The 13,009-nt window shown below is 41.9% G+C and overlaps 2 protein-coding genes across 26 annotated transcripts; one reads left to right on the forward strand and one right to left on the reverse strand.

Annotated features, from left to right (window-relative positions):
- Positions 1-321: 321 nt before the first annotated feature.
- On the reverse strand, positions 322-11,024 carry LOC120675370 (bifunctional nuclease-like). Of its 6 annotated transcripts, none has more exons than XM_039956578.1 (11): positions 10,951-11,017; positions 10,674-10,728; positions 10,149-10,489; positions 9,796-9,966; positions 9,664-9,713; positions 9,491-9,547; positions 9,174-9,239; positions 9,025-9,099; positions 1,019-1,134; positions 844-935; positions 322-686 (listed from the first exon to the last, which is right to left on the reverse strand). In XM_039956578.1, exons 3-11 carry the CDS (start codon positions 10,471-10,473, stop codon positions 631-633), a joined length of 1,008 nt encoding a protein of 335 aa, XP_039812512.1. In that variant the 5' UTR covers positions 10,474-10,489; positions 10,674-10,728; positions 10,951-11,017; the 3' UTR covers positions 322-630. The 6 variants fall into 6 exon arrangements, 4 of the variants coding, with proteins under 4 accessions (XP_039812512.1, XP_039812509.1, XP_039812511.1 ...); XR_005675296.1 differs by having other exon boundaries at positions 645-686; positions 1,011-1,134; positions 10,951-11,018; XR_005675298.1 differs by lacking the exons at positions 322-686; positions 844-935; positions 1,019-1,134 and adding exons at positions 3,031-3,306; positions 5,385-5,507 and having other exon boundaries at positions 10,951-11,024.
- LOC120675418 lies at positions 1,950-8,301 on the forward strand. Of its 20 annotated transcripts, none has more exons than XR_005675333.1 (10): positions 1,950-2,677; positions 2,759-2,793; positions 4,301-4,354; positions 4,771-4,843; positions 5,178-5,256; positions 5,409-5,462; positions 5,944-6,107; positions 6,807-6,904; positions 7,554-7,729; positions 7,885-8,301. XR_005675333.1 is itself a non-coding variant. In XM_039956637.1 (5 exons), the coding sequence occupies exons 3-5, from the start codon at positions 5,178-5,180 to the stop codon at positions 7,925-7,927; spliced, it is 492 nt and encodes a 163-aa protein (XP_039812571.1). In that variant the 5' UTR covers positions 4,301-4,318; positions 4,805-4,843; the 3' UTR covers positions 7,928-8,301. The 20 variants fall into 20 exon arrangements, 2 of the variants coding, with proteins under 2 accessions (XP_039812571.1, XP_039812570.1); XR_005675326.1 differs by having other exon boundaries at positions 1,954-2,677; positions 3,917-4,354; XR_005675331.1 differs by adding an exon at positions 4,599-4,679 and having other exon boundaries at positions 1,955-2,677; positions 2,759-4,354; positions 5,222-5,256.
- Positions 11,025-13,009: the final 1,985 nt, after the last annotated feature.

Genomic DNA, 13,009 nt, shown 5'->3' on the forward strand with positions numbered 1-13,009 from the left:
AGGCGCCAGTTTGACGAGGGGATGGATCATGTCTGCCGGCAGAGTTTACGGAAGTGTGGGCCTCATGTAACTCGAGGAGGCTTTTGGGCCGCGCTGGGCTGACTTATTTTATTTGGTACGGTTTTTGTTTGCTTGTTGAGCTAGATATTGGCGTCTGCTAAATTGAGCTTGCCTCCAGAAAAGAAAAGAAATTGAGCTCGCCTGCTTTTTCCCTTTCTCTTTGGGCGAAGAGCCCCATTTCCTGTCAGCAATGGCATTCACGAGATTGAAACCGTGCTGGCAGAAAATAAAAAGAACGCAATCTAGCAGGTGCACGAAATGTGGAGTCTCGTCCAAGCAATGCTCCATGCTGCACAGCACTGTGCGTTGGGATCAATTGTGCGACACTACTACCATTGTCACTTTGAGTACAGCCACTGCAACTGAGCTGAAGCATCCGGAGTTATGCTCCGCGTTCATCTATATATACATACATAAGTTTCTGCAACTATTTACATGGTGCTTCTTGATCTTTGCCAAAGATTCATATTTTTCAGCCAAAAGCCTCCTAATATGTACGCCCCACGAAGGCCTGACGAGCTGAATGCTGCACTAAGTCGGAGAGCTCACGAGCCATACGCTCATGCCCTGCTAGATTGCGTTCTTTTTCTTTGACCGCAACATGAAAAGCTGGTCTCGGTACTGAGCTGGAAAAGAAAATGGCACCAGGGAACAGATCAGTCGTCAGTCTATTTGAAGGATCAATCAGAATGAATCCACAACCCTTCACAACTGCGGTGGAACTCATCATCCCACGCGACATGCCTGCAATGCGTGATTGTTTAATTATTTTAGTGAGCTCACCTGCATCTTTGTAGCGCTCTTCTACAGCAGCGATGAGCATGTTGCGGACCAAATCAAACTCTTGGGCCTCACCGCAAGGCTGGTCATCAGGCCTGCAAAATTATATAGCTTCAGTCGCGATGTCTCTGTCGTTGAAGGAACCAATAAAAACAGTTTTTGTGACCTGCCTCTTTACCTGTCAAGCCTTGTGATTTGGATGTCGTCCGAGCCCACAAAACTCTCCTCTGTCTTTGGTTGTACAACTTTCAATCCATTGTTGTATGCAATGCGCCTATTAACTTGTATTGGGACCTAAGGTTGAAGAGAGAGAGAATTGGGATAAGTATCATAGAATCCAATAAGCAATGGTATAAACTTCTGGAATTTCTTTGCTCTTATTCTACTCCCAGGAAAAAAAGAGAGAGAGAAAAGAGTCTATCTGTTCATATAATAATTGTATTGAGATCATATCATACGGCAATAGCAAGGTTTAGCATCAAGATCAGAATAAAAAGGTATGGTTGCTTAGATTCTTCAACAGAGTGGTTAACACTCGTATGGTTAACACACATATGTTGACAAAAAAGGATAAAAGCAACACTTTCAGTATCACCAGTAGTTATCATTCAAACAAATATTGTCAACATATCTATACTATAAGGATCCAAAACAATTGAAATTCTTTTTACCAAGATTAGCATACCCCTATCTCTCACAAACCATCACTTGGTGGCCCACATGTAAGCAAAATTGTTTGACGAAGTGCGGTGGCAGACGGATTTTTGTCGCCCACGCCATACAATTCTGCCTGCGCATCGAATTTTTTGACACCGCGCCAACGTATACCCACCTCCGTGTACCCGCCCTCCCATTCGTCGTTCCCCCCCCCTCTTCGCGGAGATGATTCTTTTTACCAAGATTAGCATACCCCTATCTCTCACAAACCATCACTTGGTGGCCCACATGTAAGCAAAATTGTTTGACGAAGCGGTGGCAGACGGATTTTCGTCGCCCACGCCATACAATTCTGCCTGCGCATCGAATTTTTTGACACCGCGCCAATGTATACCCACCTCTATGTACCCGCCCTCCCATTCGTCGTTCCCCCCCTCTTCGCGGAGATGATTCCCCTCGCTCCGCACCATCACCGGACATCAGCAATCACGCTACCTTCCATCCCCATCCATTTTCCGGACACTAGAGATCACGCACCCCTCCGCTCTCTCCTGCAGGCTGCGCCCACTCGCCTCCTCCCCTCCCCACTCCGACGACGGAGCGGCCGGTGTAGCCAGGCAGAGCCACGGCTCGCGACCAGCGTGGCCGGGCCCCGGGCAGGAGCGCGTGAAGCCCTGCGGCGAGCATGTGGCAGCCCTGATTCCTGCCCGTAGCTCGACGATAACCTCATCGATCTGCAGCCCCTGCCTCCCCCGCTGCCGCGCCACCCCCACCAGCCATCGCGGGCCCCTGCCAGCCCGCACACCCCTGCTTCCCCCGCCGTCGCGCCACCCCCACTTGCCGATCCGCCGCCCCTACCTCCCACGCCGGGCCGCGCGCCCCTGCTTCCCCTGCCGCCGCGCCACCCCCACCCGCCGCCAGGAATTGCTCCGCCCCGATCTGCTCCGTCGTGACGTCTTCGTGGCGCCGGCCGGGGTGGTCACCTACCTGGCCAACACCGACGGCCGGAGGAAGCGGACCAGCGGCGGCTCAGCGTGTTCAACGCCATCGAAGGCGCCTACAGCGAGAACCTGCCCGTCATCTGCATCACCGGCGGGCCCAACTCATCCTCCGCCACACCATCGGCCTCCTGGACTTCTCTCAGGAGCTCCGCGGCTTCCAGACCGTCACCTGCCACCAGGTGCGTCCTGTCTTCCTTGGGATTTTGACCGGGTTTAGAGTGTCTGTTTCATCTGGTTGGTTTGCTTGCTCGTGGATTCAGGCGGTGGTGACCAATCTGGACAACGCGCACATCAGGTCAGGCACTCAGGCATGTCCTGGTCACTGACCGCTTTAGGATTTGTTTGTTTGCTAGCCTAGCATAGTTTCTTTAATTGGAAACTCGACCATTGATTATGTTCAGAAGTCCCAGTTTGTTTCATGTTTTTAGTGCCATCAGCTTGTGAATTCAGTGATTGGCGATAATTCTGGAAATGTCATGTATAGTTCTGAACCAGAAATGCTCTTGCAACACCTAGCTGATATACTTGCGAATTTAGAGATTGTTGGTGCACCTGGTGAACTAAAGAAATTGTTACAAGACACATCGACATTGTAACCAGTGACAGGTTTACAATTAAGTGTTAGGTAACCAGTGACTCCGCTTCACCATCTAAAAATGCATACACAGAATTGTAACTTATTACAGATGAACTTGCAATGTAAGCAGAATTTGCAACTAACTTCTGAGAGCAAACATTTTTTTCCTTGTTTTATAAGCACAAGGAGCAATCGAGACTCAAGATTACTAGCAAGTTGCCTCATAGCTCACTGCACAAGGTCATTAACAAGGTTTCTTTCATTAACAATGTGTCTAAGAATACAACTTTAAGATCAAGAAATATTAAGAAATGTTTCTTTCATGATCTTTCAAAATGGTTGCTCAGTTAAGAATACATACTGTACAGAGTTATATATTCTTTAATGCACTAATGTTCCTATTTAATTGTAATACACGAATGGATGCTTCTGGTTCAAGCAACATATGAGACACAGCAATCTATCATCGAGGATGGTAATATCCTTGCTTTGATTTTATTCAGTTCAAGATTTCCACATATTTAATTGGCTCATGATGATGTTAAACCTGGAATGTTACTGCGAGCTAAGGCTGCTACTGTTGAGAAAAATTTAGCATGTGCAAACTACATTTGAATAGGAATGTAGCAATGTAAAGAAAAAGGGGAGGAATTTTGTGACTTTTTTTTCAGATCTGAATTGCTTAGAAATTTGAAAACAACTGAAACCTGGTGATTTTCCTCTCAAACATGTGAATGTATTCTATTCAACAACAGATGTCCCGGTGAGTGTATTTGTGTTCTGTACTTGGGGATTTTTACTTAGGGATGTGTTTTGTTTTTTTTTTTGGGGTTCAAAATAGGAGCTGGAGTTTTGTGGTAAGGAGCATTTCACCGGAAGAGCTAATGGAAGAATAAAATTGCAACTATGATGCACCTTGTCTTGTACATAAGCTTTGTTTTCCTATTGTAATGTCAACTAGGCAGGTTAACCCTTTTATTTGAAAAGCAAATCATAATGATGCCTGCCACTCCCCACTCAAACATGAAGTTTGTGTGAAACATGAAGCCTGTTATTCTTGTTCTGTCACTAATTCGTCAAAAACATGAAATACATTTACACAAGATTCAATAAACATGAAGCCTGTTATTCTTGTTATGTCACTAATTCGTCAAAAACATGAAATACATTTACACAAGATTCAATAGTGATGGCTATTTTTTATAATCAGTTTTCTGTACTATAGGAAGGCACTGGAATAAGGGTATAATGCATTCCCTGTCGATAGCTATTTTTGCAGGTAATACACATCAAGTTTTAGTTTATTTTTCTTCTAAATATCTGGATTTGGCTAGCAAACATGCAATGCTTCCAATCAATAGGAGCTTACCTTATGAGAAGTGCAGAGGAACACTACACATTCTATTTTTAATGGGCTTTGGTGGGAGGCTATTTTAATTGTTTTCGTTCCTTATAGTATAGATAGATATCCACCGTACCCTCTCGCCCACGAGATTAAGCCAAGTCTATACTATTTTGGTTAGGGTTTAATTTTAGTGCACACACAACCACATGTGATTTGCTTGGCATGCATGCCGCACATGGGCTCTGCTAGGTTGGAAAAGGTATCTTTAAAGTTTCTACAATGAATTGTGGTTTGATTTAATCTCAATTGCCATCACCTTAATGAATTGTGGTTTGCTTTTTTCCTTTCAGAGCCACATGCTTCTTAATGCTAGGTTTCCATCAGGTTTGGAGAGCAACACTTGGATAGCACTTTGGGGGCCAGGTAAGTCACTGGTTTCTAGCATTACTATCTATCTGAACCACATTTCATTTGTCAGTGTAGTTACATGTTGATAGCAAGGTTTACCATCACACTTAGATGTTAGCTACTTAGCTACCACTCATGCTGTCATGCAGTCATGCTTCAAAGCATGTGGACAGCTGAAAAGGATGAAATGGGGTTGCATTCTTAGCTAAAGCATTGATGTATCATTGCATTCTTAGCTAAAACATTATAGCCTTCTTTTCAGTATAGCATTTAGCTTTTTTACTGAATCAATACAGCACTGATGTATCATTGTTGAGGCTCTTTCAGTTACTCAAATTATTCCTTCCAGATGGATTCGCTGGAGAAACTGACTGCATTGCTTGATGCGTGTAGTGAGCTGGGTGTGGATACAGGCCCAAGAATGATAGGTAACTTAGGAATCATACCATTGTCTCATGGTATGACAAGGTCATTTGATTTTCCTTGCTTCAGTAACATTGGACATTACAGCCATATTATAATGCACTACAATCCAATGATTATCCTTCTTTCTCACCTTGCTTGCTTAATTTGTCTCCAGAGCTTTGACAAGGAGAAGGATGTTAACAGTGTGCGCGTCCCTTCTCTAGAGATGGTAGTCTGGCCTTTCCCTCAATACATATTCCTCGTTTGCAAATAACTGTTACAGTATTACCAAGTATAGTCAATCAGTGCAGTTTTTAAGATAATGAGGTGTCCCCTATAATTTGCATCACGTGTTTTACAGCTTGACATGACCCAGAATCTATTCTTTGACCTGGATGGCCGACCATAGTTATATTTGCTTTTTTTTACAATGTTGTGTGGATTTCATATTAGCAAAAGGATCGCTTGTTTTATTGCAAAATTGGGTATCTCAAAAACCAGGTCTTCTACTAACAAACTCACTGTCTGAGTACCCATACTGAGATGTACAATGGGAAAGATTGCATTCACACACACTGAAGCACAAATATTTTATGATAGGCAGGCCGTGATTGCCCTCTTTCTTAGTTTCTTATTAGAAAAAATTGGCACAATTAATCCTAAAACTCCTTATATCTATGAACTGATAATTTCTGGTTTTCTTTGAGCAGGTTTGTAAAGACTTTCATGCTTGTAAATGGCCTTCAGACCTGGCAAACGAGGATGAGTCTATTGCTCTTTACTTCGACAAATTGAATGACAAGAACCATGATGCTATTGAAGAAGTAAAAAATAGCAGCAAGCAGATATTAACATTTTCACACTTCGTACCAAGGTGAGTTTCTTTTCATCTTAGCTTAGCCTTGCAGTTTAAGCAACTTGTAGTTTGTTTGATCCTTACTTCTGAGAGTATGCTTGATTGGATTGCTTGGTGTTCGTCAATTGATCCGTTCTATGTAAGCTCTTTAATATTTATAAATTGATGACACTTGCACATTAGAACTTAATTTAGGGGTAACATTCCTATTAAATTATTCACTGTGCGTCTCTTTCTTTCTTTGCCACCATTCCTAGAAAATGCACTCTCTTTCTTGTCGTATTTTTTAATTATGATGAGAACACCTCCAACTATTAATATCATTCTTAGCAAATGCACTCTCCTGTTGAACAGCCAGCAGATAACCTACATTTGGATCCGCAACATTAATTCCAATTTGACCAGTTTTTCCTGAACTGGCCATTTGGCGGGTTATGCTCTGTAACATAGAGGAAAAGAGTTTTTCTTCCTATGTCTAAATACATTCCATTGCACAATGAGGCAGTATTAAAGAAATAATTCAGTTTGAATTATTATGAATCAGAATTAAAGGGTCAACATATCTTAACAATAATTTGATTGGTGATTAACGATAATTCAGTTTGAATTCTAATGAACGAGAATTAAAGGGTTAACATATCTTAACTATAATTAGATTATTGATTTATCATGCCTAGCCAAGATGAATCTAACTGATATCGGCATGTTTAATGACAGTCGGCTTCCAAGAATATGAGATCACATAATAATTCAAGAAGTAGCCTCCTACACCGCCACTTTTAAATTGTTTGTACACAATGAGGCAGATTCTGCAGGTATACTTCTTAAGTATACAATTATGCTGAAATTTACCTTTTTAAGATGAACACATAATGCTTCTTCCTCAACATTTTACCTAAGAGGGGTATAAAAGAAGTACGCAGTAGAGCACTCCTACAGAACTCTATGACTCTGCTTTACTATGCTGATAATACTTTTGTGTGTGTGCCAGAATGCATGTTAGGTCTAAATGACTCAAATTTTACTTTGCTTTAGCTCTTAATCTGGTTTTAATACAAGAGTAGGCTCTATTCTTGGCAATGGTCATGGTGATGGATTCTTTGTTTGACCTTGTTGTCATGCATGCAGCACATTTATACTTCTGTTATTCATTAATTTTTGGAAAGAAGGTCAGTACAAGGGAGTAAAATTCAGTTCAGTGTGCTACTTAATTCTCAAGCAGTCAACCTTGAAAATCACTACCATTAAATATCAACTGTGATTATGCTTATATATGTAAGAACTGAGAAGCAAATCTAAGTAAGTCCGTTGACTACGAACATTAAACTACACATGTTGGTGGGCTGTAACAAATCTGAATGATTCTATATATTTTCATTTAGCTTGTTGCTTTGTTATCTTCGTAAATTATGTTCAAGTAAACAAGCTCATGACTTTAATATAATTATCAACCATTCTTGACAGGGAATGATAGGTGTGAGGAGATCCACGTGATATCTGAGCTATTTCTATAGTGAGGCTAATTTTCAGATGCGCAAGATGAATTTTTCCTTTTATTATTATTCTTCTTCATGATTGCCGAAAGATTAAACCATTGAAATAGTGTGTGGAAGGTAGGCTACCTTCTGGATCAGGGTAAGGTATGCATGATACCTACAACACTATTATGCTTACCATAATTCTATCTGTCGATGGTTGAAACTTTACTTTCGGATGTTGTTTATCAAATTATATGAACAACACATGCAACCGTTGTGCATCATATTGGTCATGACCCTTGTTAGTTTGGCTGCAGGAAACTTAACAAGAGTCATGCTGCTGCTTGGACCACGTATTAGAGAAGATCGGCGTGACCTCTGCGGCCAAAGGAGCGGAATGCTAGCCTGTCGTGATGATGACTATTTGGAGTTTGTATATTGGAATTTGGAATCACGGGTTTTCCCACTCGTCAATCCTGTCGTGCCCTTGGTCGACGAAAATTTTTCTGATCAGTGGCACAAAAATTTTTCTGATCACTGGGGCCGGTGAGAGGTAGGTAGGAAAGTTTTAGGTAAAAGTATTTCTTGTTTTGTTTTTTATAGTGTAGATTTTAGTTTTCTGATCTTGTTTTCTTCCAATGGGTGGGATTTGATTGGCTCCAAATAAATTTATGTAAACTCTCATTGGTTATTCCATCGCGCAATAAATGAGACTTTTTAGTAGTTCGATGCAATCCAATTATTTTTAAATAATTTCACTTTATACGCGTGCCTGCACGTGGTACAAAGGCATTGCACTTGGCAGATTTGCAGAAGAAATGACGATGGCCTTGTTTGGTCGTGTGCATATAAAAATGCACATGGCCATGGTTGATTACACTTGCATCGTTTCACATGACGGCCCGGTGCTGGTGGCTTATGATTATTGATGACGGCAACTGAGCAGCATGCATCAACGTTGACAGCGTATGAGGCAACCAGCTGCGCGGACGGGGAGGCATGGCTAGCGAGCGGTGGGAAAGCATGGGCAAGCCAGACATCGCCTAAGGAAGAACACAACTTCGCCTCCTACTCGGCGAGAGCTATTTGAAGCGTTATTCAGTTCGTTTGTAGCCAATAGAATGCAATGCGTTATTGGAAAAGCAGCCATGTTCGTAGCGGTATCACATTTTGAACATATTTTTATAATTATATACTCATACATACTATTATACACTATCTTATGACATACCATTTAACTATTTTTATAATTATATACTTTTTTCATGTTTCAAATATTTTGTCTATTTTTACCACAATTTAGACCTCATTTTTTTCACCATATGTAGTTTCTCAAAAATACCTGTGCAACTAAAATTTGATGTAATTATTTTTTTCGCAACATTATTTTTCATACACGTGCGATGTCGCACGTGCACCCTACTAGTACTGTGAAAGGTGAGGAAGCGAATGCATACCTTGCACCGGAAAGCAATGTTGATAGCATCTGATGGCTTGAGGTCAAAGCTAATGGTGTCTTCTTCATCCCCAACCTGCATCATATATCCATACTTTCAGAACAATATAAGCATTATTTATCTGATAGTCTGCTTTGGAGTACAACTACCTTAGCAAGATATAGTCGAGAATAATACGCATCATGGACCATCTCCGTAATCCGCACCAAACGTACCTGAAAAGAGAGTGGCATCCCAATTGATCGATGAGATAACAAATTATTAGTACCAATTAAGGAAGCCCAAATCTAGTCTATCAAATGGTACATGTTTGAGAGAAGAGGTGTGTGCTGTTATGGTGTACGATTCTAAAATAGTATATATGAAAGTAGCAATGCACATCAAAATTCATAAAACACCTTTACTTTTAAGAACACAAACATGTGACTAAAGTTTGAGTTCACATAAGATTTTATCTCAAGCGCACCTCATATCCCATTCTTTTCGTCATCTCCATTACCACATTGTAAATAGTTGGCCTTGGCTGGAAAAACATAATGTTGGTGCAGTTCAGATACAGAAAAACCATTTCATACCGGAAACATGTGGATGCTTATCAACATCTACAGGAATATTTTTGCAAGTTGTTCCAGCTCTTACAATCCGAATGTTCCGAAGTGCGGCCAGCAACATAATGCTTGGTGTTTCCACTGCAGGAAGTAGCATGGACATATACGAAAATCAGAAAAGTATCTGCAGCAATGTGACATGTGTCCAAGCAAAGATACATACTGACGATAATGGGGAGCAAAAGGTCGCTTCCATCTTCCATCTTCAGCACAATAGCATGGTGTGGCGCAGAGTCCCGCAGTCTTAGCACGCGAGGATTGTTCTGAACACATCTCAAGTTTTTGCCGTCACGCATTTTTATCTCAAAACCATCTGATACGCTCCTGAGCTCAACTGCAAGGACAAATTAAAGCTCACATTTAATCACCACACAACAATAGTCCGGTACAAGTGACATGTAGCTAATGCTGACAAAGAAAAGTAGCTCGGTTCTCTTTCGCAGTGAACTTAATTCAGAGTGCGCACACTCTGAAATCTCGTTCAGGAAAAGAGTTCGGGAAAGCATGGACAGTTACCAGCCTCGATGACGCTGGAGTCGACGAACTCCTCCCCGCTGGCGTCGAAGTTGGCGGCCGCGGCGCCGTCGCCGTCGGAGGACGAGCCGTAGCTGCAGCGAGCTCGCCAGCCGCCCCAGTCGCTCCTCCCGTGCCGCCGCGAGGACGGGGGGCCGAAGAACCTGCGCGGCAAGCTGTCGCACTCCGCCTGCAGCCCCCCGGCCCTTCCCCTCAGGCGCACGCGCCGGAGCAGCTGGAGATGGCCGCTGACCCTCGCGTCGGAGGTCAGGGTGCCCGCCGCCACGGCGGCGTACCGCGGGAGGACCGCCCCGTTGATGATCTCCATCGCTTGGAGCCTTCGACTGGAGTTTTCACGGCAAAAACGTCAGAAATCGGCGCGACAGCATCAGAAACAACGGAATCGATCGCTCCGCCACGGATCGATCAGCGACGCAGGTTAGCAATCCAAAATCAGAGCAGTGAGGATGCCCGGAATGGGAAACGCAAGAAAAATTGCTCCGGGAAATGACGGAGAAGCTTGCTTACCACCGATTTCCGGCGAGAGGACGAGGGCTGATCCGAGTAAAACCCTTATCGGTAAGAGCAGGTATACTGATGGGCGACAAGCGGGCGGAATCCAACGTGGCGGAGGAAAAAACGAAGAGAGAGAAATGAGCGAGCGTCTGCCCAGACGCCCGCTCCGGCCGGCGAAAGCAATCTGCAGCTGCTGTGATTGGTTGGACAGCAAGCGCAGAAGCGGGACCCGCCACTATTACCGCCAGCAGCTGGCGAGGAGTCGGCGAGCTTATAATTCTTGCTCTAAACAACCCGACCCAGAGGCGCGTTCTATGGCTGAAGCGGTTGGACGAGACAAGTTCCAGTAGTGCCCCCAGGATATTTGGGGAAACGAGGGTCGCATTCTATCCGATCCTCGTAATGATCCGGAAAAGCGCACGAGGGTATTTCTGGATAGTGCTGACGGATCAGCTACTTCGGTGTTTGACTGTGTGAAGTAAGCCACGTGAGATGTCGAGCGTGTTCGGCTGTTCTAGACTGGCTTAACTTGATTTATTATGATTTATTTTTTCTCACACAATATTATTCAATCTACCAGTCGAGCACTATTTATTCTATTAGCCGAATAGGCTCAAATTTTCCATGGATAGAAAAAGCATACGAGTGACTTGGAAAAGGCGACAGGTATGAGATATTTATGGGGTGTTTAGTTGGTGAAAAAGTTTCGGTTTGGATACGATTTCGTTGTTACTTGATAATGTTCAATCATGAATTAATTAATATTATTAGATTCATCTTGTATGAATCAGTTAAACGGTATAATTAGTTATTTTTTCAACTGCATTTAATGTTTCATGCATGTGTTCAAAAATTCGATGTGATGAATACTGTGCAAAAAAGTTTGGAAACTAAACACTACCTTATTTAGCTGGGAGATATTCCAAATTACAATTTATTTCGAATTTTCTAGAAATATAATTGTATCATATATAAAAGAACTATGCATCTAGAAAGTCAAAATAAATAGTAATTTGAGACAGAAAGAGCATGTTCAGCTAGTCTAGATTTGGCTTGGCTTGGCTTATTACGGCTTATTTCCTCTCACACAATACTATTCAATCTACCAGTCGAGCACTATTCATTTTATCAGCCGAACAGACTCAAACTTCTTCACTTTTATAGTTACTATCTGTCTCAGTTTTCACGGTGTTCCTCGTTGAGCTGTTGAAGGGAATTCACTCAAGAGCTGCAGATTCAGATGACAGTTCTGCGATGTTGTTCTAAAGTTCTACAAACTTTTTTATAATGGGTAATTAAGATATCTAAATTATGTTTGGATCTAATTTTTTATAATAGTAGATGTAGATAATTAAGATATAGATATAGAGGGCTATTTTAAGCTAATTCTTCATGATGGTATAGGTGAGTAATTTTTTAGAAATGAAGTAAATCCAACGGTTATCTATATATCTTATATAAGTGCAACCCACTAAGAGTCATTAATAGCTATTTCTCTCACTTATGGTGAAGCCACATCATCATTTTATTTCAACCATTGGATCTGAATGAAAGCTCATATCTTGGCCTTCCGCAACCCACTAAGATTTCTTACCTTTTTACTTGATTTTATATTGCCATATGAACAATTTTTATGACAGAATTAGCAACAAAATGTTAAAAAAATAATGTAAGTGCTGACATCCCTCATGCATTTTTGTCACACCCATTCCTAACATCATATTATACTACAGTAATACAGATTACGATGGTGGAGAATCCATAACCAATTCAAAATCTCTACATTGGTCCAATGAAACATAGGTACTAATAAAACTATTAAACAAAATATATTCTTTTCGATTATCAACATTTCACACAATTGCGTTGCTCACACTTAATTTAAAAAAAATCAGAAACTTCAGTTATCCAAGAGAGTCAATACAAAATCCAATCTCTTGCTTCACAAAATGATGCAGATATTTCCATTTCCCCCCGGAATAAAATTTACGCATCCTTATCATAACTATTATGGTTCCTCTTTTTATCGGTTTATGCAACTAGAACTTCTTATATGTACATCGACTTCCATATTTAAGCATTTCTTATATACAAACATGCCATATATCTGCAATGCTAAAATTGACTGCAACTTCATAACTCTCACTGCGTTCGGCTCCAGCCTCCAGCTCCAGCGCTATAGTATTTTTCTCTCACACAACTCCAGCTCCAGCCTCCAGCCAGGTAACAATGTTTTTCTCTCACAGAACTCCAGCTCCAGCATGCCGAACAGGGTGTCTTTTCAACACACTCAACTTCAACATTTTTGCCCTGAAATCCCGCAGCAACGCGCGGGGTATTCAACTAGT

Source organism: Panicum virgatum, chromosome 5N (assembly GCF_016808335.1).
Source record: "Panicum virgatum strain AP13 chromosome 5N, P.virgatum_v5, whole genome shotgun sequence".
NCBI classification, from domain to species: Eukaryota; Viridiplantae; Streptophyta; class Magnoliopsida; order Poales; family Poaceae; genus Panicum; species Panicum virgatum.